The sequence below is a fragment of the Chinchilla lanigera genome, unplaced genomic scaffold (genome assembly GCF_000276665.1).
Source record: "Chinchilla lanigera isolate Chin_1 unplaced genomic scaffold, ChiLan1.0 scaffold00018, whole genome shotgun sequence".
NCBI lineage: Eukaryota > Metazoa > Chordata > Mammalia > Rodentia > Chinchillidae > Chinchilla > Chinchilla lanigera.
Window position 1 is genome coordinate 19,770,642 of NW_004955419.1, and position 27,797 is coordinate 19,798,438.

Consider the following 27,797-nt stretch of genomic DNA (forward strand, 5'->3'; position numbering starts at 1 on the left):
AAAAAAAAAAAAAAAAAAAAAAAAAAAAAAAAAAAAACCCAAAAAAAGAAAACCCATTTTAGCAAATGTGAATCGTATTAATTATTGTGTTAATTCATGAGATCAATAGCCCTGCTGATACTGAAACATTCAGTGAGCCACACTGTCACTTTAAATCATACATTTTGGAAAAACTAAACAGAAATTAAACAACTATATTCTTTTTTTAAAATTTTTTTGTGGCTTTTTGAGACAGGGTCTTACTATGCAGTTTAGGCTGGCCTTGAACTCACTTTGCAGCCCAGGCTGGTCTGGAACTCGAAATGATCCTCCTGCCTCAGCCTCTCGAGTGCTGGGATTACAGGTGTGTGCCACCATGTCCAGCATATATTCTTATCACTATGAGAAAAAGTGACTTAATTCCTTTAGGGCAAAGAAACAAAGACTAGAAGAAGAGGAAGACGAGTTAAAACAAAAAGAAAAATGTCTCAGAGGGAGGGGTAGGTCATGTAAGACACACTTTAAAATTTCCAAATTCTAAAATAGTACAGAAAGTTCAAAATACAGCATAGTGGTACCTTGGTTCATGTTTGTGTTCGCTAACAATTCAGTTCACGAACAGAAGCATTAGGCAAAATTTTGCTTCCATTTGTGAACACCATACTGGGTGCCAAAAATGACCACAGCCATCTTCCCCCCTGTACAAACAGGAATGCGGCCATCTGACTTAGAACCGTGGAATGAATTAAGTTCATGAAGCGAGGTACCAGTGTAATGCATGGATTATAATTTTCTTCAGAAAAGCAGACCATCTAGCAGCTAAATAGTAGTAGCATGAGCAACTAGAATATTAGTAGCATGAGCAACTAAAAATAGAATAATTTAACTACAAATAGTGTAGATGCCCAAAATATGGAGCTTAGGAATTGGACCCAACTATCCGTAGTCAAGAAACTACAGAAAATTTGAGAAATCACAGTAATAATGGCATGAAAGTAGCTAGAGACATACTCTAGTCAATAACCAGAAACCTTTAGGAATGACATGAGACTTCTATTATTCAACTGCCTATAAACAGGCAAAGAACAAAAATAGTTCAAGTATTCTTGCGTCTGTGACAGTTACCTAGGAATTTGCAGTGAGTAGAGAATCCTGCTGCAGTGGGAAACTCGAGCTTTGCAGTGACCTCAGTCTTTCATCACGGGCTGAGACTGTTTCCAGGTTTACGTCTGATGGACTCTTTAAACCCACGCAACACACTGAAAATTATCATTTTCCCCTAACGTCCTTTTCCATTCTGAATGTTAGTGGCTGCTTTCGATCAAAATCAGATTGTGAGGTTCTCCATTCAAGTCCCTTGTCTATGACAGTACAATTAGCTATGTGCTACTAAAATATCTCATGATCCAACTTCACTCATGTTCCTTTCCCCTCCCCCACTGCCTGGTCCTCCTCTGAAGATCTACTCTAGGTGGGCCAACGTATATATCGAAGATTAGGATTGTGATACAGTGATGCACTCTTGCCAAATAAAGTCTCCATTCCTTACATCAGTACACGCAGATCTTTAGTCTGGTCTACATCTATATCCTCCTCTCTAAGTAGTTTCTGATTCCTTGCATATTCTGAATATTTCATCACTCGAAGTCCCTAGTTGGGACTATTCATTGCTTTTCCTCTCCCTTTTCCCTGGAAAATTCCTACCCACCCTTCAAATCTCAGCTGAAATGTCACCTCCTCTGTGAAGATTTTTCCAAACAATCCAAACAGAACTCTCTGGTCTCCTCTGCCTTTCAAACAATACACATTATGATTCTTTCCCTTATCTCATTACACCTTATATTACATTTATATCACACATCATCTTAAGTAACTTTCACCACACCAGTGCCCCAAGCCTTAGAACATCCTGACCAAGGAAGACCAATGGGAAACGATGGTGTCTGGGCTGATGCTGGTACCACTCTCCAGCCGGTCCATCCACTGCTGAATTCAGTAGTTGAGTTAATACTATGAAGAATTAGCTTTATTTGCATCTAAACTTCTTTACACAGTTATATTTGTTACTTTGCTTACTTAATATAATTAATATCCAGTAAGATGAAATGTGGATGTAAAAAGTTATGTCTAAGAAACCCTTTGAAGAGGCTTGATAAAGTCAAGTTACTAAAAAATACTGTCTAAGTGTGTTTTGGCGAGACCCACTCTAAAAGACTGAAAACGAAAATCTAGAAGATCTCTGTTCTAATGTCCAAATTTCCATTCCACTTAAAAGAAACTGAAACTAGAAGTACTACAGGATGCAACATAGGTAATATGGTTCAGGCATGAGTGAAAACACAGGACTCCAAGCAAAGAGTCCACCCTCGGCTACGTGGGACTGACCCTATGTTATAGTCTTGGGGAAATACAGCTACATATTAAGTGAAAATAAAATACTTAAGGTATTTTAAAGAAAGGATTCCCCAATTAGGATGCCATTATCAAAAAATAAGAAAATAAGTGATTTTAAAAAGATCTGTAAAAACTGGAATCTTCACATGCTGCTACTGAAAATGGTGTAGCCACCATGGAAAACGGTGTGGAGGACCCTTAAGTAATGGGCACTGATAATATGATCCAGCAATCCTACTTCTGGGTATTTACCCAAAGGACTGAAATTAATTTTTTAAAGAGATAACTGCATTCCCATGTTCACGCAGTATTACTTTCAATAGCCAATGTCCCTGACAGATAAAGGGAAAAAGAGAATAAACACACATAATGAAGTATTATTCAACCTAAAAATATAGATGAACCTTGAGGATATTATGCTGAAATAAGACAGTCGTAAGAGGACAAATCTTCCATGATTCCACTCTATGAGGTACCTAGAGTAGTCAAACTCATACAGACAAAGTAGAATAGGGGTTGCCATGGGTTAGGGGGAGAGGAGCTGAAAAGTTTATTCAGTGGATCTACAATTATAGTTATATAAAACAAAAATGTCGTGGATATCTGCTGTATAACAATGTGCATATAAGGCTGGGCGTGGTTGTGCATGCCTGTAATCCCAGCACTTGGGAGGTTGAAGCAGGAGGATCATTGCGATTTCAAGGGCAGCCTGGGCTATACAGTGAGCTCAAGACCAGCCTAAACTGCATAGCAAAATCCTGTCTCAAAAAAAAGGACACAAAAAAATGTGCATATAGTTAAAAACACTGTGCTGCATGTGTGTTTAATGTTTTGATAGGAGGGTAGACTTCAGGCTATGTGTATATCTACCATATTTTTTCAGTCTTTTGATAAGATGATCTGTTGGCTTCTTTTGAAACCTAATGCATTTTAATTATTGTCACAATTAATTATGGTACTAGGATAATGCTTGTGAGGCTGAATGTGTGGGCAACTGTTGCCATACAGAAAAGTATGGCATTGTTTCTGCCTATTTAAAATATAATGTAAGCACCATAAAGGCAAGAATTTTTGCAGCTTTTATCACTAAAGTATCTCAACTGCTTAGAAGTGCCTGGAAAGGTATTTAAGAAAATGTTTGCTGGATTGAACTGGTAAACAAATTATATATATATATATATATATATATATATAGAGAGAGAGAGAGAGAGAGAGAGAGATATCTTTAAGTTCAAAAAAGTATACTGCATAGACCTGTCAAGATGAGCCATAGACTCAAGAAGTCTACTTGTTTAAAAACAGTTCTTAGGATCTATCTGAATTACTTTGTACCTTGATTTTACTTTCTCAAGATTCTTGTTCATTTTGTGCTATGAACACTGAATGAAATATGGCATCCAGAACAACAACAAACACTACAAATCACCAATGCAACTTTCCAATTGTTTCCTCTGAAGATCCTAAAAACTGTTCTCTATCTGTGGATCATTGCAAAAGAAAGCTATTGGAAGCTAAGCTTTAGGATGCAAGCCATTTAAACTCCTTCTGGGTAATGTCTAATAAATCTCTAGAGGCAGTTACATTATTTGATTTCCTTCTTCTGATTATGCCTTGAAAATCTGCAGGCCGAGGATGCTGGCACCTCCTCGCCTTCTATCATCAGAAGCTCTCTGGCCTGGATGCACAAGATTGTGCACAATGGCCAGGGGGACAATGGGCGCTAGATGACTATATATAGGAATCTGGACTTGGTTGTCATGGAGGCAAATAGAAAAACAAACGCCTCGTCCTGAAAATAAAGTGGAGGCCAAACTTGAAGGAAACACACACTGAAAACTTCCTGTCATTCTGATGAGTAAAAACAAAACCTTGAAATATGATCAGGGAGTAGATGACAAGAAAACCAAAACAAAAAAATGAGTCTCCGAAACTATAAAAACACAGCAAAAAATGTGCACTTTTCATTTTTGAGTTTCCTACCCTACCTCGGTTTGCTGAGTCCCGCAAAGGCCTTATTTTGTATGCAGCTTCCTGCTGTCACACACTGTGTGTTTTGGGGGAATCCAGGTAGATTGGACCTAAGACAAACAGGCTTCCTGGAAGAGGGTGCCTGAGCTTTCAAATGACTCGATCTTACATTTGGAGATAAGTCTATCTGGTTTTTTTCTCTTATTTTTCTCTGCAATGTCATCATCATTCACTTGGTCAACAATTCAGAATAAATCCTTGATTTATTTCTCTTTTGTTCTACACTTTTAGTAAATCAAAAAGCACTGTTGGTTCAACCTCCTGGAAAGTTCCTTTTCTGGGATCCACTTACGTTCAAGCTCTCATGGCTCCTCGGATGAACTTCTGCACAACGCTCCTTACTGGCTCTCTGCTGCCCAGTTCCTTTCCCCCTCAGATTCCTTTCCCCTACAATGCAAATGTGATCACAATACTCACTGCTTCTTACAGGAAAAAGTCTAGATGCTGACCTAAAATGTTCAGCTGTCCTTCCTCTTTCCAGACCTGTCCTGCCCCAAATTCACAGTATGCTTAATGCCATCCAATAGGTTTCTAATCATCACTTTCTTGTCATATCCTCCTTGGACATTTCAGCCAGGTGTACTCTTACGAATCTATCAAATAAACTCACTTCAGATTTGCTGTCACTCTACTTTCCTTGATTGTTCTGGATATACTTATTTAGGCCTCTACGCCTCTCCCATTAGTACTCATCATGTTATATTGAGATTAATTTATTTCCACATTTACCAGGCTCTGATTTCTTTGAAAGTGAGGTACTCATGCATGCATTCATCTACCTGTAATTTTTGAAAATTTGACATCCCCTAACTTAGCTCAGGGTGTGTCCTAAAACAAGTGCTCAATAAACATGTCAAAGGGTTCAAACTGAAAACAGTACTCTGGAAAACTCAGATTTAAAAGGAAAACCCAACTGACCAAAGGACTCTCTCTTTTTAGGCACTAAGTTTAATTGATCCTTTCCACTGAAACACTGACTCACTTACTGAAATAAGCCTAGATTGTTTTAAACTACCTGAACACTAGCTTCTGAACACTGGAACTGGAATGGAACAGAATTCAGGATCCACTGCCATCCCAAGAAGCCAAAGGCATTAATTTCTAGTTTTGACCCCCAATCAGCTATGAGTCTACATCCTGAAGGCTGACGACGTCAGTGATCTGAAAAGCCACTTGAGATGATTCCACAAGCAGCTATCTCTTCCTTCTTTGTTGCGCCATCGGTAGACACAGATGTTTGTGAGATGGTCAGGTGTAACAGACAACATGGATTTAGTAAACTATGACTTTTCAAGAATCAGTGCCAACACTGCAAAGAGAATCCTAGGAGAAGGGATTCCTGGATTAGTTTGGAGTATTTAGAACTACATTTTCTCTGTAGATACTGTTTTACCAACTTTCCTTCATCAGCGATGCCCATGCATCCTAGAGATGTAATGTGCAGACGATTCATTTTGCATAAGGGTGATGGCTCAGAAAAGCAGAGATGGCTTCATGTTATCCAGACAGTCGATGGAGAAACAAGAATATAACCTGGGGCTCCTGCATGCCCCAGTTTCAAAAACGTGTTCTTTTTCTGCCACAGCCATTAGGAAACATTGTAGGCATTTCTTCTGCACTAAACTGTTTGTAACCCAAAGCCTGCATTCTTGAAAGCCCTCCTTGACACAGGCTGGAAATCTACCGGGAAACAAATGAATGTGTGGTGAAGAAGCCTTTTCGTAATGTTTTTTGGAGGAAACGCTGGGTGGCATCTGCCATTGTTAATTGAGACGCTCTTACAATACCAAATGCATAATTCACCTGTGACTCTTTTGAATTGTGTGACGAGGAAGTCATGTTTCCTGCTGTTCGTTTAGATCATATAGATGTCTTTGCCACATCGAAAGATCCGATGAAAAGCGTCGAGTACAAAGGGCTCTTTATAGAAACGACTTGGCCTAGACCATATAGAGCTTGCAAGTGACCTCAGATGGTATTTCGAGCTCACAGGCTGTGGGCAAAGCCATGGCGCTTCCTCAAGACTTGACTGGAGGGAAGATGCCTACTGACTTCAAGGAGCTGGGTACAATGTACGGCAGGCTGTGAACAGCGCTGTGACAGCCCGAACAGGAAGCCATTGTGGAGGCTTCTTAGTTAATCAGAAAGAAAGAGCACATCTGGGTATAGGCATGTATATTTAGATATGGGTAGAGCTCTAAGGGACAGTATGGAAATCAGGCGAGAAAGGCAATGACTGATCAAGACCAGAAATACGCAGCCACGCATCGAAGCACAAAGCTGTTCTAAAACCGGCCCTGAGCTGGGGTTTCGGAACCAACAAACCCAGTGGGTTTCTCACCCTTTTTTCTTTTATTTTCACCCATTCTCACGCAGCGTAAGAAAAGCTTCACTCTGGGTTAAGCTGTATTTTTAATCACCATGAAAGGGGTAGCTTCTTCTGTTAAGATGGCTTCTCCACCCCCTCCACACTTACCCCCAGTAGTACTGCCCAGTGACAGGGGGCTCCAGTGTAAGGTGCAAGGCCCCAAAATGCTGGAAAGACCAGACAGTGGACCCAAGGGGCACCTGCCACCGTCTTAGCTGCTTTACATCTAGCGGCTGTGTTAGGTGCTTTTTCAAATAAAAAGCTGTTTCCTGGGCTGTCTCTTGCTGGGCGTGGTGGCACACACCTGTATGCTCAGCATTCAAGAGGCTGAGACAGGAGGATCACTGTGAAGTTCAGGCCAGTCTGTGCTACATGGTGAGTCTAAGACCAGCTGGAACTATAAAGGGAGATCCTGTGTCAAAAATTAAAAAAAAAAAAAAAAAATCTCTTGTTGATCTTTACCATGATTTTATATAATTATTGCTTCCCATTTTATAGCTGGAGAAACTAAGGAGGCAAATAAGAAATAGTTTTACGCTCTCTATGAGTGCTTTTTTTTTTTTTTTTTTTTTTTTTGAGACAGGGTCTCACTATGCAGTTCAGGCCTGCCTTGAGCTCACTTTGTAGCCCAGGCTGGTCTCAAACTCACAACAATCCTCCTGCCTCAGCCTCCCGAGTGCTGGGATTACAAGCCTGTGCCACCACACCCGACTCTTATCTACTGAGTACTTACAAGCCTGCTGGGAGAGACTTCCAAGCAAGCAGACTTCTGGCTCCTCCTTTTTCAAAGGGCAAAGGTGACAATGACAACTTCATACTAAACTAGTTGTGGAGTCTGGTGACTAGCACCCAAGTCTACGGCAGTTAAAGCCTAGGCCATATAAAAAGGTTGCACTGGAGCCGGGTGTGGTGGTGCACGCCCTGGAAGCCCAGAACTCAGGGGACGCTGAGACAGGAGGATCACTGCAAGTTCGAGGGCTACAAAGCCTGGGCTACAAAGCAAGCTCAAGGATAGCCTGAACTGCATAATGAAACCCTGTTTCAAAAAAAGTCAAAAAACAAAACAAAAAAAATTGCACTGAATTATAGGTTTCTAGACTGTTTTCTACAGATGAGAGGGACTGGTCTCCTTAACAGGGCTAGAGAAACCACTGGAGTGGGAGTCTCTTCCTCTGCTGTACACATATGAGATGTCCATCGCAGCTTGAGGCACAAGGGAGGTGCTTGCAGCTCCTTCCTGACTAGTCGATTCTCAGCAAAACCAAATGCACAGCTTCTGCTGGGAGCAGCTTGTTTGCCAGTACTGCAGATAGAGATGGCTGGGCAGGGGTTAGGGAGCTACAACACTAATTGTTGGGCCTGGATGCAATTTAAAGGTAGGGTCTGACCTGAAGAATACCACAGATGGAATGATTATACTGTTTTGCCAGATAAGAATACGGGCCGGGCGAGGTGGTACATGCCTATAATCCCAGCACTCAGGAGGCCGAGGCAGGAGGATTGCTGCGAGTTCGAGATCAGCCTGGGCTACAAAGTGAGCTCAAGGCCAGCCTGAACTGCATAGTGAGACCGTTTCAAAAAAGACCAAAAAAAAAAAAAAACCAGATAATATGTACAAGTTGGCTGAAAATCAACTTGCTACAAAAAGGCCTGTTAGAGCAAATTTAATTCCCATACTATATGGTGGCTTTCCTGACAACTATTCTGAGGTCCATTTCTTTTTAAAATATTTTCAAGATGACCTCCAGTTTTGAGCGAGAGTCTTGTTCTCAGTGTCCAATTTATAGCTATGACTCCAATCATCCCGAGCACCAACGATACCCTCCCCAGCCACTGTGCCTAACACTCCAGCTCTAATCCTTTCTCCACTCACCCTTGTTTTCTATCTCTTGATGGCACTTCTAGCCATCTTATCTATTGTGGATATCCCTTGGTTGACTGGTTCTGCCGTCTGTATCGGAGGGATTCCGTCACAAACTTCTTTACTTGCATGGACTTTCGTATTTTATTTTGTGACTGATGACAGCATTCTTCTTTCTTGGGAGCATCTGGTCCCTTGGGTTGGTGTGTAAATCTATAGCACAAGTGGAAGGCGAGGAGGTGTAGAAGGTTGTTCCAGGGAGAAGGAACAGCAAGGCCTGGAGCGGAGGCAGCAGGACACCTAAAGACCGGATGCTCTGCACGGCTGCAGCTCAGAATGCAGGAGGAAAGACACGTGAGGAACGAGCCCAAGAGAACTGTGCGGCCCAAACAGCACATTTATGTGGAAGGCCACGCAGACAGCCACTGATGGGTTTTAAGCAGGGGACAGGTGAAACAGAGGCCTCACGTGTTTACATGTTCTCTGACTATACATTGCACCCACACCTCTGACCAACATACGGGGAAGGCAATTTGGTCTAAATGGGTTTCCGTCATTCATATCAGTGCTGTAAATACGGTCAGCATCCTGGGATTCCACACTTTATTTTGAAAAGTGGAAAACATTATCATTTTTCCTCTGGATTTTACTAGCATACTGGAACTATTCACTTGAAATTCGGTTCCTATTGCTCGTAATACACTCACATCTGGAGCAGATTATAGGCCTGCCCATGGAACCGGGACTCGAACTCAGGACCTTGCATTTGCCAGGCAGGACCCTGTGCCACTGAGCGGTATCTTCAGCCCATAAGCCTACCTATGGCAAAGTAAGAACAGCGGGTAGCCTGACTTTTCTGGTCTTTGCCAACCCTTCACGTGCAAACAGTAAAGCAGCACAGAGGACCCAGTGGTGTGTCCACGTGCAAACCATAAGTGTAGTCCAAGACCCTGTGGTCTAGTTCCTCAACACTGTCTCAGCAACGTTCAAAATGTTGCTAGGTTTGCCTTTTACTCCTGAGTTTTAACATCCATGTGTCAACGCAGGGACAATGAATGCATCTTTCCTGGGCTCATTAAGATTCAAAGCAATGGCTTTAACGTTATTTTTGTAAAAGTGAAGAAAGATTATTTCTGAACTCATTAGGTTTTTGTAAGTGGCTTGCTTATCCATAACAAGTATCTTATTTACTGTAAGTTAGGTATTTGATAGAGACAAAGATACTCAGACTCCAGGTCTCAAGTGCTCTTATGCTGTTAGAGGACACTGCTACAACACATGCTAAAAGGAACGAGTGCTCCAGGAATGGAACAAACATCCGTGGGAATCTGTTGGCAGTGTGGCTGGAAAACAGTGGGCTTCTGGAGTACGAAAAAAAGTGGTATCTTGATTTTCAGCTTTAAACTCTTACAATGACTGTTTTGCAGAACATGACTAACTTTCACGCTACACATGTAGGACATTTACTTTAGGGGGAAGCAGCTCTGAGCCAGGTGTTCAGAATACAAGGATGACAAAACCCTGACCCTAGCAAGCTCCTTTCTGGCAAGAGTAGGAGGCTGGCAGAATGAATCACATGTCCCCAAGAAGGACACAGCACCATGGGATTTCAGAAGAAAGACCTGACTCACATCTGAGGATGCCAGGGAAGTGAAGGAATTTGCATATAACTCTGAAGGACTAGCAAGGTCTGGACACGTAGAGATGGGAGAAAAAAGGCAAGGGTGAAACAGGTTCCAAAGCACAAGGTGGGAAGAGAGACGCTCATTCTAGTTTGGTAGAACCAGGGAGAATGAGGCAGCTGATAGTAACAGAGAAGGCTGGGGACATGAAGAACGTTTAGTGCATTTAAAAAAAAATCAGGTCTGGAAAGCCATTAAAGATTTCTGGGTAGGAGAATGATATGAACTTAAAGCTCATTTAGAATAGACTGCATGAAAGGGCTGGCGGTGAGATGAATACGGCAGTGGTTTAGGAAAGAAGCAGGTGGATGGGAGGTGAATTAAGGAAATATAAACAAGACTGAGTAGGCAGCTGATCTGGTGATGGAATATGGGCAGGGGATTCTTGCTGGGTCCTAAGAGCCCTGGCAGAGGGAACACCTTGGGAGTAAGTTAGAGTGCCATTTTAGAACCTCCAAGGGGAAGGATGACTGAGCCCAGCAGTGGGAAAGTGAGGAGCAGACAAAACAACATCTGGGGTGTCTCCTGAAAAGTCTGAGCTGCAGGTCCAGGTGGAACCAGACGTGGTAGGTTTCGAGTCTGTGTGTTCGTGAAGGTAGCGTGGAGACCGGGACACAACACCAGACACACGCATGGGTCATGGCAGCAGGAGGAATGGTGGTGAAAATAAGGTAAAGGGAAGGCATTCTAAGAAGAGGAGAGCCTGAGACAGACATCAGGACCAAAAGCAAGGAAGGAGAATTTGCCTGGGGGAAGATCAGCAGTTTTAAATGCCACAGACCAAAAAAAGAAGGATGAGGCAAGAGCAGAGGCCATGGACTTGTTTGTCTGGACTCACTGGTGACCCTTGTGAAAGCCATCAGGGAGAGGGAGGGAAGGAGGTGGCAGCAGGTGTCAACAGCAAAATGAAGCGACTTTCCCATGGAAAATGTCACTGGAGTTAGCCAATCACAGATCACTTCAGCAGAGTGCTTCAAAAACTGCTGAAGGCAAAACAGATTGCAGCAGTGTAAGAGTGATTGGGCAGGAAGCAGAAGTTGGGAATGTTCCTTCTTTCAAGATATTTGGAGGCTGAGATGGCAACTGCAGAAATAAACTTGCAGAAGGTCATATCCAAGAATGGTTTTAATATTTAAAACACAGTATAATTTCTTGGGGCTTATAGATTTTCTTAGATGATCTCCTTAGACTTTCTAGGGAAAAAACAGCACATCTAAGAACGAAGTTTAAAGAAGGAGTCTGACATGGAAAACAGAGCTCAGGACTTGAGCTGACAGCACTAATAGTGCCAACTCTGACAGGTGCCGACTATGGCCCCGGCGTACCACTTAACCTTCTTAAAGCTATTTTCCTCTTTTCTGAAACAGGGGTAGGTGGTCGTGGGAGTTCCTGCTTCATGGGATCGTGGTAAGGAAGAAATGAAACAAAATAATGTTTGTAAAGTACTTTGTCAGTAGATACACAATAAATGATAGTTATCATTAATTAAAAGGTGCACTGATAAATGGTGATAATAATGATAATAGTGACAATAATAATAATAATCATAATCATTGCTGCCTGACACTGAAACTTACCAAAACATTCCATCAGCTCATTGTCACATAAAGGGCTAAGGACTTTCTTGGGTGGGTGATTTCAATTAAGCCCTAAAATTCAAGTTAATACTAATAGGGTTCCAGATTAAGCACTACTTTCAAACACTGTATTATGTTAGACTCCCAAGAAGCATCATAATGTAAAGAAATTTCATTCAACTTTAAAGTCACAATATGGGTTTGCTTCAGTTACTATTAAAAAAAAATTTCATTATTCTCTGTGGTTGATGATAAATTATCATAAATTGATAAGAAAATTGCTTCTACTCTATTTTCATAGTATTGAATATGTCTATAGTAGTTTGGAATAGAAAAGCATTTCCACACGTTACCTCATTTGATCCTTGAAATACTCCCATAAAGTAGACACCATTATTTTACATATTAGAAAAATCGAGGCTCATAGAGGGTAAAGGGTTTATTTGAAGATATTCATGTGTGATACGGAGCTAGACAGGACATCTGCCTAAGACTGCACATTTCTTTACAACCTCAATGGCATTTCCTGGACTTGAACCTGCAGCAGCCCTCTCTACCTGGTCCTCGAAACTCTGGGGTCCAACATTCCCTGATCTGTAGGGCAGTAAGCAAAGATCACCTACACGGAGAACTGGTTTCAGAAAGATCATGCACCCCTAACTTTTACTAGCTCCAGCTGGGTGAAAATGATTTTGGGATCTGCTCAATCAAAATGAACACAGCACTACACCGCAAGAGTCATACTTGATGTCAGTACTGCGATGCAACTCCAAAATTCCGCTGAAAAACAACGGTTAGGAGTTGGGGAAGAGGGTCCATGGAACACCTGGATGCTTCCTCTGAATGAGTGTGCCTGATTGGAGCCACTGCCACCAAAAATGTCTGGGGCAGAACTTGAACTGGTGTGGAATAGTCAAATTTGCAGATCTGAGGGCTGGGGATACAGCTCAGTGGCATAAGCACCTGCCTGGCATGTGTAAGGTCCCGAGTTTGATTCCTGGTACCAAAAAAAGCCAAATTTTTGCAAATCTGTTGCTATTGATAACCTGCATCCCCCTTCTGGGTTCAGAAGCCCAGGAATGCAGTGAGAGCTGTTCTTCAAGCTGTGAGGCTTGGCTGGTCTCAGCACTTCCTTAACAGGTGCTTTATGGACAGCCCCAGGAGTCACCACTTGCTATTGCGATGATGATGATGATGATGATGATGATGATGACTATAAAACAATTACTAATGGGTGCAGTGTATTATAGTTTACAAAGCTTCTCTCTGCTGTGTTGCTTTTCCTTTCTCTGAATTTAGAAAATGAAAATAAACTAAAAATCAATCAACTAATCAATCTGCCCTTGGCTGGGACCAAACCATCACTTCTCCATATTATAGTCTTTAAAGTCTTTCCTGCTCTGACCACATACAATGAGTGATACCTATGTCCTGAACATACTCTAAGTATACTGTGATTTAGAAAATACTACCAGAAAGTAGAAGTCACAGGGATATGGGGCTGAGGATTTAGCTCAGCGGCAAAGCGCCTGCCTGGGAAGTGCAAGGTTGTGAGTTCCATTCCTGGTACTGGAAGAAAAACAAAAAACAAACAAACAAACAAATAGAAGTTACAAGGATAGACAGACATAACAATGAAGCTCTTCAAAAAGTAACTGAAAAACAATTACTTTAAAAGAGAAAACCAAAATCTTTTATTTAAAGATCGAACTTAATTTTTTAATGAGTTATTTTTTCCAGAACTCCCTTAATGGAGGTGATGTAAGCAAAATGCAAAAGTATACCACAGATATATTAGCAAAAGTGATCCTATTTCATTGTTACCATAACAACATATAGAATTTACCAATTTTAATGGGCTTGTTGGGAATTTCATGTGCTATCACTGTATGCCTGTGGTTTAGTTATCTTAATTACTGTGTTTCTTCTAACAGAAATGTTGGTGGCATTACTCTTGCTTGCATGCAAGGTAGATGTGTTTCTTCCTCTTTCCTTCTCTGTATTCCTAATTAAAAACTTACCCATGGGCAAAATTTTAAAATACTGTAAAATCAGAGTAATAATAAAATCACAACTTACAAGCACAATAATTTGCAATTGCCACAGCTATTAAGTCTACAGCTGCTCATTCCATTTACTTTGGGACAGGCAAGATAGACTGCAGCTCTCTGCAACTTCTAGCACACTGGTTGTGACTGTATTCCTGTCTCGTGACAAGAAAATAACCATGGAATACTTATGGATAAATTGATGTGACATAGGTATAAACCTGAATATGTGCACACTTATTTGAAAAGGAAAATCAGATTTTGCGATTAGCCAGGATAACCTGGAGCAGAGTTTGGCAAAGACTGAGATTAGAGAAAGACCAGCTGACGTCAGAGAATGTGAGAACAGGGGTTCAGGTTGGAGTCTGACAAGCTTGGAAAGCAGAGAAGAAAACGGGAGCTGAAGAAATCAGCAGGCTGCAGAAAGCTCCTCTGAGATGGTGAACCCCAGGGTCTCAGGGTCTGGGAGGGAGGAAGACCCGACATTGCGCTCAGACAAAATTTAAGAGTTTGATTTGTTTTTTTGTTTGTTTTTCTGGTTCCAGGAATCGAACTCACGACCTCATGCTTGCCAGGCAGGCGCTGTGCTGCTGAGCTCAATCCCCAGCCCCCAAGAGTTTGAGATCTTGGGGTTTGAGTAGTTATGGTGAATCCAACCACAGAGAGACAGGTGGACTATTGTTAAGAAGAAGGTCAACATTTCCTGAGGAGGCCAAAGGGTCGGATGAGTTACTACCCTTGAATCTAGTCCATCAGAATTCCAGCGCATGACTGTTAGAGGTAGAGTAGAAAGAAAGACTGTGAGCCTGGCACTGAGTTCATGCAAGAAGATGAAGAAAATAAACAGAAAGAAGATACTTGAAATGAGACCCATAAATAAGGAAGCAGAAATATTCTCAAGTGGAAGGAATGCATACATTCCTCTCAGTTGATGAAAGGAGACAAATTACTTGGGTTTCAGAAAGTTCAGAGGGATATGGTGTCATCAGTGGGGGTAGAAGTAGAAGTTAGTTAATTCAAGGAGGTGGGGGAGTGATTAAAAAAACAAAAAAACCCAGGCCAGTGCATCTTAGTACACACAAAACCAGATTCTACTGACTTTTTCCAAATAGCATGTAACATCCCTGAACTTTCAGTCACTCACATTCTCGGGCTTTTTCACACATAAACTGTCATTGTGTCAGCATTCCTTGTATGTGGCTGTTTACTCATCTCTAATTCGAATCAACCTAAGAAATATTTATTGAATGGCCTGCCAAGTGCTAAGGTTCTAAAAATGAATAGGAAACAATCCTTGACCTCAGAGAGCACACAGTTTATAGTTGGGAGACAAATATAATAACTGATAATTATACAAATATTTGGCAAGTCCAGAAACAGAAGCGAATGCCGGGGTCAGAAACTACCCAACACACTTGGCCCCTAGCAACTACTCTATCCCCTAGCAAAATCTCATTTTCCGCCCATTGCTCTGAATAGTGTAGATAGTCTGTAATCTTGATTTCTGGCATTGAACTTAGAGACCATTTGCTAGTATTTTAAATGTAGTAAGCCTCCAATAAATACAAAGAGCTCTATTTGAGTAATGAAATAATTTTGAGTAAATTACTTTGATTTTTAAATTACTGAGTAAATTTAAGAAATAAATTTGAGTAAAATGAAAATAATCTAGTTTTGATTGGCAAAAATATCAAAGGCCTTATATAATTCTGAGAGTACCACCTTAAATACATATATCCAACACATAAAAAATACCTGAAGCCTCTAAGCAGTGAACACTGATTTTTTGGAAGGGGTAGTTTTTGTTTAAGATATGGCCTATCATACTTCCAACTTAGAGTGAGTCAAGTGATGGAACCTATCAAGTGAGAGCAAAGCCATATGAAAGAAAAACAGTTTGTATATTATGCTATCAGTTTTATAAAAATGATTAAAATAACAAAAACTTTGTCTATTATAGAAAAATTATCAAGATGACTACAGCAAACTGCTAACGAAGATTATTCTAGTGGAGAGAGACTAGCATTATGGGTGAGCCTTATATTTTATGCTACATATTGCCATAAAACTGTCCTTCAATTGTGAGTGGATCTAACTATTGTAGTTAGAAGAAAAAAATCTATGCAGCCACCTTAAAAAAGGATGACACCCGTCTATGCCTGTCTTTAATACACGCTTATTCTTGAAGACCTATAGATGCACCTTACTGCACCTGCAGCTCAAAAGTACCCTGCTACTTCCACAAGAGAAAGGTACCTTGCTGTTGGTCTTCCCTGTTCAGTATGTTTTTTAGCAAATCCCAAGTCCCCTCCCCAGTGTTAAGTATACCTACTGCCTGGTACCACCTCTAGCTACCCACTAACCTCACCATACACCCTCCACACTAGCTAACGGTCTCCTTGTTGTCCCGGGATCCTTCCATCTGTATGTTTGCTCATTGTAGAGACTCTTCTCATGTGGAATGGCTTTCCTTCTGTCTGTATAGACCTACTTGCGCTTCCATGCCCAGCTTGAGTCCCCACCTGTCCCACTTAGGCCTCTGTAACTCATCGATTCCTTCTCCTTCCCGTAGCTACAGCCATTACAATCTAGATGCCCAACTGCTTATTTCAATACATTCTAGTCTGTTAACTTAATACTATCTGTATACCTATTAACTTAAACATCGATAAACAATAAAAACTTGCTTCCAGTTTTATTTATACGAAGTGGTACCTTAGCCACTCTATACCACTTCTTGGATGTGTACTTTTGGTGCTAGACTTCAGTGGGGCATAAGGTTAAGGACATAGGATTGGATTCAGTGTATAAAATTCAGCTCAAGTGCATTCACTTTTTATGACTCGGACTCACCATTTCACTCCTCAAAGCCTGGGTTGCCTTCTCTATAAAAGGAGACTAATCATTTGTATCTTGGATGCATTAGACATATTAAGACAGATGACAAATTAAAGTAATCAGTAGAATTAAATGAATAAAAATAATGACTATTTTTATCATTCAGGAATTAAATAAGGAGACATGCAGAATTATTATGTAAACCAGAATGGATGACTTTCAAAATGGTCAAGTGGAAAAAAATAACTAGCAATGCTAAAACCCAAGAACTAGATTAAAGGTTTAGAAGATTCTGTGTTGCTCAGTGTGGCAGTCACTGCAGTTCTGGTGGAGGCCCGGCAGTGCATGAAAATAAAAGATGACATAAAGGGAGTGACTTCTGCAAGTCATCTAAGAATATTGTGTGTCCCCAGGGAAGCCACAGAACTTAGTCCTGGAATGACTTCTCCAAGAGCAGTGTGCTGACACATGAAACCTTAGCTGGGCTCAACAGTCTCAACCAAATACACCTCTTTGGGTTGAGCATTCATGGTAGCAGCTTGTCTCTTCCTGGGCATCAACAGCAAGGGACTGACCACAGCAGAAAGGAAGTACATCCTGTCATGGGTTAGATCTAAAATAGCCTCTCAGTGTCATCATGTGTTCAGAGCTGGGGCTTTTGGAAGGTGACTGGATAATGAGGTGCTATACTCATCAGTGGGTTCATCCATGGATGAGTTCAGAGCTGACTTTGCTGTTAGGAAGTGGGGCCTGGTGAGAAGTGGAGGGTCACTGGGACGTGACCTGAAATGGTGTTTCTTCTCGTTGGCTCCTCCCTTCTCTTGCTCACATTCCTGAGTGCCACTGGTTGAGTAGCATTCCTCCACCATGTCCTTCTACCAAGTCACTTAGGCCTTGGAACCAGCCAACCATGGACTGAACCCTTTGAAACTATGAAGCAAAAGAAACCTCTCGTTTAAGTTGTGGGTGTTAGGTATTTTGTCTTAGGGACAAGAAAAGGTGATTAATACACCCTCCTACCAGAACACTTGCCTCTCATGTCAGCTTGGCTGTTCTTCCTCTTCTCCTTTTATTTCATCACCACCACTGGGATTTTCCTATAGGGTATTATGTAGCATTATGAATGTGTTAAGAAAATGTATGTCATTGGACATGCTTTTCTGGTCCATACCATCTAAACTCTGGTAATTTATTTCAGAAAACAGTAATTCTTTCTAAAATGTTATTTCTGGTATCTTGCTCTCATCACTGTACTCAAAAAACATTACTTTCCACATACTGTTCTTTCTGAAGACATACCTTCTGCTCCAGGAAGGCTATCCCTGGATGGCTACCTCTGAATCATGGCTCACTCCTATTGGTCCTCCTAACTCTAACACCCTTCCTTCAGCCTTTGTACAATTCTTTCATGCAAAGCAGTTTTCTTAAAGAGAATTGAGGACCTATAAGTCATACTGAGTCTCAAGACAGCTTGAGGGTTTTTCGTCTCAAATAAAATCAGACTGACTGCAACATCTAGCTTCAGCTCCAGGGAAAGACAAATCAAGATGGAAATGATAAGATGGAGGAAAATTCTTTCTTTCAAAAAGAACTGACATTAGTCTTTTAGACGATTCAAAGAAGAAAGTGGATTTCTCCCATGGCTGAGGTTCTGGACAGTGTAAGGTAACTGTCAAACAGTTCACCAAATGATGCAAAAGCCAGATGTGGAATCATGAAGCCAACTCTATCTAGTGTTGCTAGGAACCAGCTCTGAATATGTTTAGTAGTAAATACTTATGTTTCGGACGACCAAAAATTTATGTTGGCATGGGAAGAGGGAGACGGGTAAGTTGACTACGTTCCCAGAGCATAGAAAGTCTACAATTGCAATGTTTTTTAATCTATGGTGCACAAAACAGTGGCTAATTGAAAAGTTCACAGATCTCTGGCAGGTGGGTTTCTTGGGCAGGATCTATCACATGATCTTCAATCTTAGGGTGATCACCATTTTGGAAGATTTCTATTTGCCATTGAGGGCAAATCCTGCACAGATTTCTGAGTGTGTGATACAGGATTCCAGATTCTTTAATGTCACTTCATTGAAGACCTCTAAGACTTATAGTATAAATGTCATTCTTTATACTAACTGTTACAATAAACTCTAGATCACATTTTAATGTAGAATTTCAGGTGTCAAAAGGGAAGGTTAGTAGTGTCTGGTCAGATAATTTTGAGCTTGGCAGAACCTATTAAAACTTCTAGTCAAGCCATTAAAATTATGCCTTACATCCCATGTGCTATAAATGGTGTAAATCTTTTTTACTTTACAATTATTCACGAGAGTCTCTATTACATTATTGTCATTTTAAAAGAAACCACCTTTTTTCTTTCACCCCAAGAGAAATCTGATTGCCACTGGAACCTGTATAGAAGGTCTGATGCCCTAGCAACTAATTGGATCCTCTTAAAGGTTGAATTTTATGTCTGACCTATTTAGAGATCTAAAAAGTTGCTCTTCGAAAAGCAAGCATCTCAGATCTTAATTTTTAAGTGTCAAGTATTGCTGCAGTCAAGGTTAAATAAGTTGATAGTTTGTAGTTAGACTCAACATACTTCTTAGAGAAGATTTTTCTTTTAAGCTTAAATGTAATTCATGCTTGTAATTCACTAATATTTTTAAAGTTTATCCAATATCTTACATTTCATATGTAAAACAAGACTATATGTGGGTCCAATTACATTTTAAGTATCACCTAGGAATACTCCGTATGTTAAACATAAAACTTTACAAAGACATTTATTAAACATTTGATTCAACTCATGGGCATTGCTCAATTTTTCCTGCAATCAGCTGTATGAGGTTTAGTGAAACAACTTCCATAGGCCGAGTCCAGCCTCTCCACTGTTATGCACATAAAGTTTTATTGGAACACAGCCATGATCACTGTTTACATATTTTCTATGGCTATTTTCATGGTGCTTTACTGACAGGCGAGCGGTTGTGAAAGTGACTATATGACTACAAAGCTGAAAATGTTTTCTCTCTGGCCTTTTACAGGAAAAAAGCTTGCCAATTATTTCTTTATGGTAGGAAGTTCACCAATGAGTCTTGCAAAATAAATCTCTCCTAACCGATGTATTGTTTTATGTTAAAAGCCTGGTGGGAAAGATTTGCAGGTAGATTAGAAAGTTCTCCTCGTTGAAAAGTGTTGTTGATCTCTTTTCACTGAACAGCTTCTATGAAGTTAGATTTAACTCCCATCAGACTGTAAATTCTTCTGACAAAGACACAAAGAACAAGGTGGCTCCCTCCAGGGTCAGTGATTGTGCGCAGTGGTTCCAGCAGTTCTGCTACCTGCTAATCATCCTAACAGTGTCTACCCCTCCATCACCACCTCAGTTCAACCTCCTTCTGAGGGATGGCAGGTTTACAGCTGTCTCCACCTTCAGTTTTCCACCTCTACAGAACCTCTCATTGCACAGAGAGCAATGGCAACATTTAATCTCTCTATCTTATGGAAGATCTTTTCATCTTGGTGGAATAACTTCGTCAGAAAGTTTCTGTTCGACAGTCCCTAAGGCTTTATCTTCAGATTATTTGTCTTTTGAAAGTATCGCTTAACTAGAAGAGAGACAAACTTATCCTTGTATAAAGGTGGTTCCACAGAGCTCGATTAAGTTTAGGGGCTCAGTACAGTCAGCTGAGTCACAAAGTTAGGATGTCTCTAACAGATCACTGATCTATTAAAAGAACACAGTATTTGCTAAGAACCTATCTCACTGTCTATTCCCACTGGAAAAATTAGGAGGCAGGGGAAATAGCATAACTATAAATACAAATAAAGCCCTAAGAAGAGTGAGAAGAACAATAAAAATAGGGTTGGGAACAATAGAACAAAAATCAGTCTTTGAAAGAAGTGAAAGTCACTAACTTATAGAAAGAAGCAGAAAGGTAGGAAATCGTTCTAAGCTCCCAGAAGATCTTACTGAACTGGGTGCAAGGAAGTTAAAACCTGAGGGTAGCAAGCACAGAGATGGGAGGTAACAGGTTTTAAGCCACTCTGCAATGGGGGGAGAATGGCTAAATGGTCGGTACTGTGTGTGGTGTGCAGGACTTTGATAATGAGATGACAAATGTCTGTGGTTCCTCAATAAGAAGTGTCTTGAGGGGCTGGGGATTTAGCTCAGCGGCAAAGCGCCTGCCTGGCAAGCACAAGGTCGTGAGTTTGGTTCCCAGTACCGGAGAAAAACCGAAAAACAAAACAAAAAAAAAAAACAAAAAAAGGAAGTGTCTTGATAAAAACAGATATATCAAATACTATTCTAGTGTTTAGAAAAGGCAACTGAAAAGTTGTAATGATAATATCACATACAACATTTTTCTTTTAATTTCTATTAAACATTTCTCTGTTGGGTGAACTCGGTGGAGATCTATATTATTAAGAGAGAGGCATCATGACCAGGTTTTCTTGGTGTTTTCTCCGGGTTGCTAGGAAGGACGGGGCAAAAAAACTCATTTACCTATTGATTTTGCACCTAGTCATGGTACCTGATTTTTTTATTGTTGTTTTAAATAACAATAGTAGTAGCAGTCACATGCTAAGGCCAACAATTCCATAGTAGTAGTCACTTGCTAAGGCTCACAATTCCACACAGCATAATTGGATAGGTAAAGCAAATAAATAGGTTTTTGCTGAGGGAAATTTGAGGGCAGGCAAAGATGGAATGTCACCACTGGCCTGACTTCTTATGAAGTATGCCACTGAAACTTAAATTACACATCCACTGCCCATGTCTTGTGTAGCTTTTCAGACCTAAACAAATTTTTATGCTTAGACTATGCTGTCCTAGTTCCTTTGTTATTTTATAGCTGCGCGTGGATGTGCACTTTTCTGCATTGAAAGCAGAGACTTGGAAACAGCCTGATAAAAGCCAGTCCTACATTCTGTATGGCAGGAGAAGGAACACGGTAAACACAAACACAGTAGAGCTCTTCCTTCTGTTGACAACCTCATTGTCTCCCCTTAATGCATTGTTTTGAATAGCAATTACATGTCATTTCCCATTACCCTATACACAAAACCAATCCCATACAGCCGCTGCTTTTCTTTCAACAACTGATCATGACGAATATATAGAGGATTCATGTGCTGGTGAAACATGTCAAGTCTGACAGCTCAGAGCCCAGGAGCTTCACCGAAGTACAGAACAGGTGTGCGGTCGGGCACCTTGAATCAGCTCTACCTTCTCAATTCTGCTTTCTCGGCTTCCCTCTTCCTTGCAAGCTTCCCCCTGGGTTGGGAGGAGAACAGCATGGGAAGAACCTCCCATCTGGGCTCTTTCTTCCTTCCAGAAAGGGCTGGCTGGCTCTCAAGACAACAAGCATTTGACCAGTGCAACTGCAAAGCACAGCGAGCATGTCAACTCCTTTTATTCACACCCCTCACAGGGGATTCAGAAAGCCAAGGACACACTGGTGATTTCCCTGGTTTTATGAATCTCGACTCCCCCAGGCCTGCAACACATTTTTGGTTCGTGTGTTCACAGTGTCCTGGCATCTGCAGTGTGGGAAACCTTAACTGAGAGCCAATAGCCCCACAGCTTCTCTCCATTAAAATATGCAATTGGATTTCACATGTGTTTCAAACACCATTCAAAGCATGATTTACAGGCTACTGTCTAGCCCCACAGCTGTTTTTCCATCCTCCGGACCGAGCTGTTTCTAGGAATCCACCCTTCAGCTCCTTGGCAAATAGTCCCCTTAAGTGTGGTCCTCCTCAGCCATATCTGGCCATGCAAAACAATGCAAGAGCTACGGTAAAGATTAAAAAACAACAACAACAACAACAACTTACTGAATAAATAAACTATTAGTTATTCTTATCACAAATTATTCCTTCATGAGAACACCCCATTTGGTGCTTTGTTGCTATTTACCCCACCTTCTAATCAACTTTTTTGGTCATAAAATTACACTAAGCACTCCTGCTTCTTTGATTTGGGTTATCATATATGTTAAAAACAGTACCTGTCCACTGACTTTTGCATAGGCCATGGCTAGCACCCAGGGCTTTCAGTTACTGTGTTTTAAGATTATCTTCCCATGGCTGAGCAAAGATAGGCTGTCTGTGTTATACAGAGAGTTACACTGTTGTGGTGTTTCTGTGACACCACACTCCACAGTCCAGCTTCTAAGAATCTGAGGTCAACTCCCCACAAAAGGTTAGACCTCAAACTTGGGGTTGTGGTTAGTTCAGATATGAGTGTTGAAAATATCTTTTAAACATTGTATTTTAAATTACTGGAGGGCCAGGACACTACTGAATTTGTTCTCATTGTTCTGTGCCTGTTCAAGAGAGTAGATGCTCAGGACATCTACTTGGCAGAGAGTACATACTCAGGGAGATGATAGGACTCAACTCTTTTTAGCCTCCACTGAGAAAAATGATCCATATGATGAGTTATCTATAGCAGCGATTTCCCTGTCCTGTGACTGGGACTCAACTTTCAAGGGAGAAGGTCAAAGAAGGGGACACTGAATGAAATGCCACAAAAGAGTCTCTTCTAGGAATGGTGCAGGTGCTTCCATGTTGTGTATCAGTTTCTATAATGTAGTTTCCATTTCAGATGAAAAGAATTAATTAAAAATCACGCTGCTAAAGATCTTACCATTTAGGTCACAGTAGATTTTACTCTTTGGTTGCAACATAGCGATTTTTTCCACAAAGAATAGAAATTCGAGGTACAAAGAGTGCATTTTTTAATGCTTTCACAAGTAGTTTCACTCGGCCCTAAGTTTGAGTCCTTTAAGACACAATACCAATAAAGAGCTATAGTGCTTGATATTATATATAATACTTTGCAAGGAATAGCCACAAAGCACAACTCAATCAAGACATTTTGTCATCTCAGGACTTACCTTTCTATTTCTTCCTTCTCACAGACCTTGTGAATAAGTTTATTCACTCACTGTTTTGATAATAAGGGAATTAGATCACGTTGACAAGTTAGACCATCGGATCGTGAGGTCACCCGAAAAGTCTCTCACTTTAAACTCTTACATCAAAAATTAGCCAAATTTCATACTTGCTCTAAATGGCCCCAAAGGCCAGAATTGCAAAGAATGAAAACCACAGAAATAAAATGACCATTATTCCATACTTCCTATGTGTCAGATGTTCTATTAGTCATTTTACATATCACTGTTTTCTCATTAATCTGTCAAAACACCCCATAAGGTAGATATCATGATCTAACTTCATACAGGTTTAGGAAGCTAAAATTGCTCAAGAAAATGTAACTAGCATTGTGAGAAGATTCAAATCCAGGTTTTCATTCCACCTTCTTTCCCATCTACCCATCTACTTCCAAGAATGGAAAAGTGGACCTTGGTAACAGCCAGTTCCCTGATCTAGGAAGTATGTACACTTGTGGGAATAACTGGTTATGAGACACTGCAGAAGGGATTGAAGCATTTGGAAGGAGTTGGAGGGGAACAGCTCCAAGCTCTTTCACAACTTCTGGATCTACAGACTTCATCTTTTTTCTTTTAAGCGTCTGATTCAGCAGTCATCTGAGGTGAGCTAAGTGCTCAAAACAGGTCTGTTTTCTGGTCTGATCAAAACAATAAACTCTCCCTTTGTTCGCTACACCGTGCCTGCACAAGCCGCAGTCACATTGCACATGAGCAAATCTCTCCATATTTTCCTGTATTTCTTTGGAAGCTGCAAGACTGGGCAGCTAAACCTTCCTCCTGGCTAATGCCTACTCAACATCTTTTGGCTCTAAGAAATCATTATGGTACCCTTAACGTATCACATGACCTGCTCAGACAGATTGCCCAGATCCTTCACCCTTCTTCTTCCTACACTGAGTTTTGTGTAGTTAACTTACACATATGAAACACCAAACACCTCACAGCAAATATTTTTCTAAGACAAGATATAAATGAAAACAAGCAAACAAAAATATCTGCCTGGCATTTCGATCCTGGCTTGCTCGAACCCACAGTAGAAGAATCCAAGACCGACGCATCCTACCCCCAAGTAGTGTGCCCCTTCCACGGGCACTGCTCCCTCGGTACCCACGGATGTTTTCACAAAGGTATCTCCCAGATGCTCAGCGTTCACCTTTAACTCCACTTTCTAGACCACCTCAACCTTTGTGCATTTCTTCCTTTACTTGAGCTGTCATGTTTTCATAGACTGTGTTCCTCTAAAAGAATAAAGACAACTGATCCCAGCCCACTCTAGAAAGAGGAAGACAATGGATCCCAGCCCTCCCCAACCATAAGTGTAGCTCAGGAGCCCATGTTTACCATTGGAGTCTTCCACTTCTTCGGCTGGGGAAGCCTTTTGAGAGGAGTGGTGGGTGTGTGAGGAGAGGAGGCTGACAATTCGTGGCCGGGGGAGGGTCAGGGCTTTTCCATGGACCTTGAGGGAGTGTTCCTTCAACTGGCTGATTGTCATGGTGGAAAATGAGCACCAAGAACACTTGTAGGCATGTTCACCTGGAAGGAACAGTGGCAAGGGTCAGGATAGGACACAGAGTAAGGAGGAGAAGGCAGGGGTAGAAAACAAAATAATACAGTTAATTCACTTGAGAAACAAGCTTCCTGAGCTTCATGGTCTAGGAACCCTTACAGTCAAGCACCTGTCCATTATCACAAGCACAAGGCCTGCTAGAGATGAGACTTCTCCACCCACTCCATAATCTCATGACTTGGTCACTGTTCATCACATGTTCCACTGTAGAGATGAAGTTTAGAGGTGATTCTCCACCCACCTGTCTGTTAACTCTTTGTAACAGCTCCCCATGCCCTCTTCTAACTCTGTGTATTAAAAATCGCTGTGCCAGGTTTCATTCAAGTGTACAGAATAATGTCCTTAATTCTTAATTTAAGGATCTACTCATGGCATTTCCAAACACACAGTCATTCTGTGCAAGGTCTACTGTACAATTCTCAGTCATATACCACATACCAACTCAACACACACACACACACACACACATTGAGCAACTCAGAAACCTAACCATAGACTTCATTTTCCTATCTAATCAACAGTGAAGAAATAGGTCAAAATAAGTCATTTATTTAATAGAAAGACTTGTACTGTACACACAAGGAGGGTGTGTATCATCAATATGCTTTAAAAAGGGGGGGGGCCCATTTAAACTAAAATATAGCACAGATCACCGTGACCAAATTAAGACAAGAGTGTGATATACCTTTGTCATGATTCAACTTTTAAATTAATATTTTAAGAATTAAGGATAAGAAGTAGGAATGTGTATGTTGCTGGACATACATTAGATGATCACTTCAGAAAACAATTGTGCTTTCAGGAAGAGCAGAAGCAATTTAGCAACCAACCCAATCATTCTATCTGAGAATCTCTATTAAGAAAATATCCTTTAAAAAAAAAAAAAGAAAATATCCTTTAATATAGAGAACCATTTTTAGAAATTTGCATTAGTTATGCTTAAAGAAGGATAAAGCAACCTAAATTTTTAAATATAAGGAACAGATGAAGTAAATGTATGCATATCTTTTTTAAGAGAGAAAAAAAAATAAAAACAATGGAGAATTTCAAAAATAAGATAATAGGAAATTAACAATGGTTATTATATTGTATATTGTTATCTTCAAAGTAGTTGCTCAGATTACAAGATATAAGCATGCAAATTTGATCAAACAATATACACACTAATTGTTCCTTTCAGTGAAGACCCAATCCAAAAGTGGGCATCTGAGATGAATATGCACTGCTTAGATGAAGACATACAAATGGCAAATAAACATATGAAAAAATGCTCAACATCATTGGTCATTTGAGAAATGCAAATTAAAACAACACTGAGATTCCATCTCACACTAGAAAGAATGTCTATCATCAAAAAGTCAACTAATAACAAATGCTGGTGGGGCTGTAGGGAAAAACGAATTCTTCTCCACTGTTGGTAGGAGTTTATACTGGTACAACCGCTGTGAAAATCCTCAAAAAACTAGGATTAGAGATTCCACTGGACCCAGCTATCCCCCTTCTGAGTATTGCTCTAGAAGAATTGAAAACATTGTACTACAGCAATATATGTGCACACATGTTTATAGCAGCACAATTTGTCATAGCTAAATCTTGCAAACAACCCAAATGCCCATCAACTGAGAAATGGATAAAAAGATGTGGTATTTTTATATGATAGAGTGCTACTCTGCTATAAAGAAAAACATCTTGATAAATCACCATTAAATTAAATTCTTGAAGAGTATGTGATAATATGGAAAACTAAAAATAAACAGAAAGGCAAAATATATTTTAGATTATATCATAATCACAAGTTAAAGACAATGAGAGAGAAAATGATTGAAAGCAAATATTGAATGTTAACAACTGTGGTCTATAGGTAATAATTGTGAACTGAGTATATTTTATTTTCAAATTTTCTCTAATAAGTATTTTAAAAATGTATTTCTAGGTTGAAAATCAGAGGAGGAAGAAGCAGGGAAAACAGGATCTTTAGCAATGTAAGTTCTGTGGGATGGTGAGAATAAATGGGCAGAGCTGGTGATGTGCAGATTAATAGTAAGTGAAAGAGGGACCAGAAGCTAAACCTACCCTTGTTGTAAGGCAGCTGCAATGGCTACTTTCCTACCCCCAACAAATTACTAAAGAGCTCAGCACCCAAGTTCTACAATTAAACCTTCTTCTCACCACTGATGACTCCCAGAGCCTGCATTTGCAAGGCATTCTTGAAAACTTCAGAAAACCTTGAATTATACAACATTCTATAGCCTAAGCAAAGAAGCTCGAAGTCAGGGGATACCAACAGAAACACTATTCATTTGTGCTCTCAACCACTGCCAAGAAGCTAGACAGTAATGCTCGGTAGTAGGCAATGGTATTTACTAATACACTGTGCTTGCATTATTTGTTTTTGCTTTTAAAATGCAGGCTTGATTGTGTGAATCTGCTGGGTGGCTATGAGTCCTACAACCTGAGAGAGAATTCCAATCCAGATTATTTGATTGGTTCATGCCAC

At 40.5% G+C, this 27,797-nt stretch overlaps 1 protein-coding gene across 11 annotated transcripts in view; it reads right to left on the reverse strand.

The window, feature by feature from the left end:
- Positions 1-27,797, reverse strand: part of Znf462 (zinc finger protein 462) — a 140,758-nt gene that overhangs the window by 40,210 nt on the left and 72,751 nt on the right. For 10 of the 11 annotated variants that reach the window (XM_005382769.2, XM_005382765.2, XM_005382770.2 and 7 more), the window contains one exon: positions 25,075-25,266. In XM_005382769.2, the coding sequence (XP_005382826.1) occupies positions 25,075-25,266 (192 nt within the window). Of the gene's footprint in view, positions 1-21,281; positions 22,050-25,074; positions 25,267-27,797 lie in introns of those variants that run through there. The other variant, XM_013513247.1, reaches the window with a different exon arrangement.